The sequence below is a fragment of the Cynara cardunculus genome (genome assembly GCF_001531365.2).
Source record: "Cynara cardunculus var. scolymus isolate 2C chromosome LG 12, CcrdV1, whole genome shotgun sequence".
Taxonomy (NCBI): Eukaryota; Viridiplantae; Streptophyta; class Magnoliopsida; order Asterales; family Asteraceae; genus Cynara; species Cynara cardunculus.
In genome coordinates this window covers 5,525,694-5,532,392 of record NC_037539.1, presented here as the reverse complement: position 1 = coordinate 5,532,392, position 6,699 = coordinate 5,525,694, and the positions used below count along the sequence as shown (strand labels likewise).

Here is a 6,699-nt window from a genome sequence, read left to right as displayed (position 1 = left end):
TTTACTATGTTATAACTTTGGATAATGTATTTTTGGTACCTTTGAAGTTTGAAATATATAATATACTAGTTTCGGCCCCTACGGTTAGAAGGTTTGTGTTCCGCCCCTGATGAGAGAGATGGATTATTTTCCTAGGAAATTGACTCAAATGATCATTTCTCATACTCAAATTGGTCTCCTAACAATTTCTCGTATGTGTTTACCCAAATGTCACTAATTCTGTGATATTAGCTAAAAGACAAAAAAAATCAAATTCAACACAAATCTGCAAATGCGACAGCTATGTCCGCAAGAAAACGGTCACGTCAGCAATTGCGATGGTAAACTAGTTGAATTTGAATATATATTTTTTAATCTTTTAGCTAATGTTGCAGACCTAGCTAATATTAAGGACATGAATATTACGAAAGTAATGACATTTGAATAAACTCATGAGAAAAATGAATAGAAAACCAATTTAGATATGTAAAATGGTCATTTGAATTAATTTTCCTATTTTACTTGTTTCAACCAATGAGGTTAGATTTGTTATCACTAAAAATTATAACAAAATCCCCGAATTTGGGTTTTCTTCACCACCAGAGCTAGGGTTTTGTTGATCGTCATCAAATTTCTGAAAACAAGCAAATAAGGAAACACAGAACTCATCGGCATCTATTGCCTTGGCTGTTGAAATCTGATGATTTGAAATGATAAACGAATTTACATATAATAATACGATAGGGATAGTGTTGAACCTAAGATCACCAATTCGTATGTGATGTCGAATAAGCAAAATCATTAGGCTGCCGGCGAAGGTCACGGAAATACCCTCTCGGATTAGCTTCAAATGCAGCCCTTGGCAACATCCATGGAGATCTACCTGGAGCTATCATCATCCTCTCCTCCGATCTTTCTCTACGGCTTAAACACTGATCAAAACAGGGGAAGCATGAACACACGGCGTTGAAGCAGCGGATGAGAATGGAAGAGATGCACGAGAAGAACAAGTGGAAGACGAACAGGCACGCGAGGAAGGATGCGGCGGCTATGAGATACGGTGCGGCGACGTCGAACCAGTGACGGGGGGTTTCCGGCGGAAATTCCTGGTTGAACAGACCAATCAGATACTGGAGGAAGTTGGTGACGGTGGAGATGATTTGTGTTAAGATGTCATCGAAATTGATGGTTAACTTTTCCGGCAAGTCGTCGGCTATGGAGAATCGCCTGAGCTTTGGGTGCAGTTTGCTCATCATTTGTCGCCGTCGCGTATGGAGATTCCGTTCGTAAGTTAGCCACAGCCGCCGTTGATTAGGTTTCCAAATACAATTTCAAACGACGATATCCTTAAAACCCTAAAACTCCGATTTCGACGTTAAAAATTGCATTCGCTGTGATTTTTTATTTTTATTAATTTAAATATTAAACTACCAATAAATTAATTCGTCTCTCCTTATTATTTATTACATATGTAAACTGACGTTTACGCATTTAAATCTTATTAAAATACATTAATTAAGAGAGGTGATGATCGATTTGGTAAAGATCAATTGAGAGAAAAGATCGATTAAGGTTAATCGAATGAGAAACGTCGTTGCTGGGGATCTAGAAAACAATAAGAGGCTGATTCAGCTCTTACCAGATAAAAAAACAATAAGACATAAATGTCTCTAAAAAATTAAAAAAAACAAACAAACAAACAATCTAAATAGTCCTACTTGTTAACGGTGTTTACTTAATGGATTACTTTATCACAAAATCTCATGAAACAAGGATCATTAGGAAACTTGATGCTTTTTAGAGATTAAATCCTAAATTTGAGCCAACACCAAGGACCAAAAATGTAGTTTAGCCTTCATAATTTATACTTCTTTTTGGTGGAATTGGTGACTCGTGACTAGACTGCTTTTCCTATGTTCTTTCCTTAAAGTCAAATACCTACAAGAGTGAATTACGATTTGGTCCTCATGGTTTGTTGAAAATTACGATGTAGGGAGGGAATGGGGTGTTAGGTTCAAGTATGGCAACGGGGCAAGGATGGGACGGGTTTCGTAATCCCCAGCCCTGATCCCGGTTTTTAGTAACAGCCCCTGGCCCCGATGGGTACGGGGATTAACATTTCGTATAGTACCAAAATCTTTTCTTATCATATTAGATACTAATTTTTTTATGTCTCTTATATTTATTAATTTTTTGAACTACAATTATATATATATAGAGAGAGAGAGAGAGAGAGAGAGAGAGAGGGGGTTGGTTATTATACAACCTATGACATTTGTGCAACCAATACAACTCAATCTCAACCGTCCATTTCATTTGATTAATATGTGATTTCATAGAAGTTTTGATTGTTTCCTAATATAAAGTATTGATCATAATTAATGAACCATATTCATCTTTCATAAATATTCAAATCATAATAAATGAACTCTCATCATTTCCATAAATATCTTAATTTATTGGGTTGCATTGGTTGTACAAATGCAACATGTTGTATTTGAAACAAACTCTATATATATAATTTGAGCCCCTAATTTTTATGGGTCCAGGGCGTATGCCCGGCCCGCCCTCCACAGGAACGGCCTAGTTGTACATTGTTTTTTTTTTTTTTTTTTTTTGCCGTTCAAAAAACAAAATGCAAAGACATTTAACAGCAACGACAAATAGACGAAAAAACCAAATATGAAAACTGTAACGAAATACAAACCATGAAAATCCTTGTAATGTCCGAAGATTAGGAATGGTATTCAAAGTTCCTTCACCCACATGGAAAAAGAACATAAAGCTATGATTATGCCTTTAATAAAGAGGAGGGCATCATAAAAGCACTTACAATACTACAAAGCTGTGTGTTTAAGGTAAAGTTTCTAGAAAAGTGTTTACAAAAACATTTGAAATAAATCACAATTTCATGTGTCACTCAACATATATTTGAAATAAATCTCGATTAAGAAAACGACAGATTTATTGTTTGAAATGTCGAATAGAATCATAATCTCATGAAAAACAATAAGCATCATATTCAAACCGACAAATACAACCTGGTGGATTAGAATTCATCAGTCACGCTCTAGCGTGTAAATTACAACAACTTTTAACTAAATAATCAAAACAAACCATACTAACCCCATAAATCTCATTAGAAAGATGTGACGGGATATATATCAATTCGACCTGACATCTACTCAAAAGAGTAAAACAATCGTTTTTTATGAAAAATGCTTTATAACGTTAACTAGTAAACAAAGTCATTAGGCTTGCCACGAAGGTCACGAAAATACCCACTAGGGTTCTTTCGAAATGCATCTCTTGATATCATCTTCGAAGGCCTACCAGGTGCCCTCATATCTCTTCTTCCAAAGCGTAAACACCTACCAATAAACGTAAAGAAGAAGCGAACGACACTGAAGCAGACGATCAGAATTGCAGTGATGCATTTGAACAAAAAGGACAAGCAACATATACATACGTACAAAACGGCAACACCTATGAGATAGGGCATGGCGACGTCGAGCCAATGGTTGAAGACCCCGATAATATACGGGAAGAAGCTGTTGACGGCTTCCGTGAGGAAGTCGCTTACGGCATCGATCGATCTTTCCGATGACTGATCGGTTGTGAAGATATTCCTTTGATTTGTTTCGAATGTGGTCGCCATTTCAGCTGTTTCTAGTCGTCGGCAATAGGGATGCCATTGGTAGCCACTTTATAACTGAAGTTAAGATTAACTACAAGAATAGTCCCTTGATTATTAGTCTAGTATCATTTTTAGTCCACTTCTACTTTTATTATGCATTTACAGTCCTTGAAATGAAAATTGACAGACAATTCAGCGCCTAGTCATTCACGGTCAAGTCAATTTAATTAGAAATATCCACATTATGTGGACACATACGTCATTCGATATACGTCATCATTTTAATTTATTTTTATCAAAATGTTTTAAATATATACTTTTCATAATTTTTTGTCTTTTAAATTATTTTAAATCAACAAAATAAAAACTTTAATGAAATTCTTTATTCCATTATTTATTTTGAATGAAACTTTATTTATAAATTACTATATAAATTTAATATTATATATTCACTTTTCAATATTAATTTTTATTTGTTAATTTCTATATTTTGTTAGTATGTTTAAAAAACAATTGAAATATAAATAAAATTTTATATTACAATTAAAAAAGTAATATAGATCAATCATAATTTCTTTTATTAGCCTGGATATTCAACCCGTTATGTGAGCCGACTAATCCCAAGATGACTGTTTGCTTTGCAGATAGCCCGGAGTCATCGCATTTGAACCTCCGTTGCCACAAGGGGATTTTTATTTCTCCTTGGATTTGAACCTGAGACCTTCTGGTACATTTGACCTTTGGATACAAGTTCAAACCAATCAGGCACCACCCTTGTGGTTCAATCATAATTTTGGGTTGGCCAAATACATTCAATCAAGTTAGAACAGAGTTGATGATAAACTTCATTTAAGTACAGCTTAATATATTTTTAAAGATAATATTGGGATTCAAAGGTGGAATCTTGAAATATTTGTATGAATTTGCTTCTTCTTCAATGATAAGTAAAAGATTTTGTATATTAAAAAAAATATTGTACCATTATTAGTTTACGATTTTATACATTAATTTTAATTTTTATATATAAGTATTTGAAAATTAATCTATACATAAGAAAGAAAAAGTAAAACAAAATTAATAAACATATTTTATATAATATTAATTATATCTTTTCGTATTTATTTAGAATTATATGTTTATAAATTTATAAAATCAAAGTAAAATGTTTAAGAAAGGATGATAAAAAAGAACGTGGAAGCTTGGGTTCTTGGTTAAACACCTAAGCTCTTATCAGTCAGGTACTACTAGTCGTAGGAGAGGCCGAACTTAGACGCCGATGAGTTTATAAACTTGCTCCACCAGTCGGATCCGGTGAAGCTCGGCTCAATCGGTTGGAAAATGGAGTCAGAGGTGATTAATGCAAAATGATCTGATTGATTAATTGAATTATTTTGGTTGTCTGAACGTTGATATCATCATCATCTTCTTCTTCTTCTTCTTCTTCTTCTTCTTCTTCTTCACTGTTTAACTAGCGAGGGTTTTGCCTGATTTCTTCTTCTTCTTCTGCAGATCAAAGTGTTGCGGCTCCCTGAACGTCTGAGAGAAAAAGCTGTTGAAGAGGTATTATTTTCGGATTCCTTTTCCTCTTATTGTCATCTTCATTTTGACCAATTTACAGCGATATTTAGTTTTGATTTAGCTTCTCATCTTAACAATTTGAATTTAACTTGTTCAATTAGTCGTGTCATATTTTACATTTTTGAAAATTTGCACCTATTAGTGGGTGGGAGATGATGATAGGACCAGATAAACTCAAAGAATTGTACATTATTTCCTTTGATAGATGTGTGTTTTTTTTTTTTTTAGAGAGAGGGTTGTGGAGATGATAATATGACCGGATAAACTCAAGAAATACTATAATTCGACCCTAACAGCCTTGAGTTCATGAATTCGGTATTGAGATAATTCTTGACTTTTTCTCTAGCTTCAAATGCTGTGAAATCGAGATTATTATACCCAGATTCTTGTATTTACATTTTTAATCAATGGTTACGAGCGGTTATAGATAATAACTGTTAATGGATAAGATTGAAGAGCGGTTACAACCGAATCAGAGTTTAGAGATCGAAGTCTGACTACATTAGCTCATACTTAGTCCGATACAGATCACGAGTCTGAACAAGAAGGTTAAGATGTCTGAATCCATTAGCTCAGACTTGGTACGTAGTCTGAACAACAGGTCTAGACGTCAGACTTTTCGGAAAGTGTTTACCAGTAAAATTCAACACTATTGCTTACTTACCATGTAAGATTTTATCCACCAAAATGGTATTGTATGCAACAATTTACCCGGTAAACGTTTACCATGGTAAGAGTCTTGCCCTCATTTACTGGGTAAGACTCTCGGTTTTTGCTTTCGCTCTTACCGAGTCAGATTGTTGATCCTTGTCATATTCATCCGGTAAGATAATATGACTTGTAAGCGCTTACCTAAACGCCACCTTAGTTGATTTTGGTAAGTTTAAAAATTCACGAGTCTGAACTCAAAGTTCATATCTTTGGCCCTTTGACCCCCCGTCTTATGGCGATCTAAGGTGATAGGGGCAATCTATGTGAATGTGCACTCCGGACCTCCTAACTCATTTTTGTTTGTCTAACCACCTTAATCGATCACAATCACATCAAAATGATTGATGACACTGAAATCACTTAACATTTTGTATATAATAGTTGTATGTTAGATTTTGATTTTTTTTAGTACGCATTCTTTTTGCAGTTACCTTATCCTTTTAAACAATACAATTGTTAATCAAGGTTTTTTTTAATGATTAACTTGGATATCCAACCCAAATTAATATAGTATCTATACTATATTATAAAACATTTGACAAAAACTCTTAAAACTCACTTTTTATACGTAAAATATTATTTATTAATGCATATTACTTAAAACTCAAGATTGCAAGTAGATTGTGCGTAAGTACAACTTATTAAAGCTCAATATATGAATTTGTGTAACTAACTGCAGATAAACATAATCAAATACATGATAAACATCTCATTTTAAATATAAAAAATCTAAAATATAATTAGGATAATCATTGAGTTGTAACATAATATTTTAATTATTATCTATTAAAATG

At 33.7% G+C, this 6,699-nt stretch overlaps 1 protein-coding gene across 2 annotated transcripts; it reads right to left on the bottom strand.

The window, feature by feature from the left end:
- Positions 1 to 2,976: 2,976 nt before the first annotated feature.
- LOC112523196 lies at positions 2,977 to 3,651 on the bottom strand. 2 transcript variants are annotated; one of them, XM_025132707.1, is made up of 2 exons: positions 3,418 to 3,651; positions 2,977 to 3,384 (listed from the first exon to the last, which is right to left on the bottom strand). In XM_025132707.1, exons 1-2 carry the CDS (start codon positions 3,635 to 3,637, stop codon positions 3,215 to 3,217), a joined length of 390 nt encoding a protein of 129 aa, XP_024988475.1. In that variant the 5' UTR covers positions 3,638 to 3,651; the 3' UTR covers positions 2,977 to 3,214. The 2 variants fall into 2 exon arrangements, with proteins under 2 accessions (XP_024988475.1, XP_024988473.1); XM_025132705.1 differs by having other exon boundaries at positions 2,977 to 3,388; positions 3,422 to 3,651.
- Between the last annotated feature and the right edge of the window lie 3,048 nt (positions 3,652 to 6,699).

What these genes read in the sequence shown, in the direction of transcription:
- LOC112523196 (XM_025132707.1), bottom strand. Translation starts at nt 3,637, where the DNA reads ATGGCGACCACATTCGAAACAAATCAAAGGAATATCTTCACAACCGAT. An exon ending in TTGCTTGTCCTTTTTGTTCA is followed by an intron (nt 3,385 to 3,417) that starts AATGCATCACTG and finishes TCGTCTGCTTCA; the next exon opens with GTGTCGTTCGCTTCTTCTTT.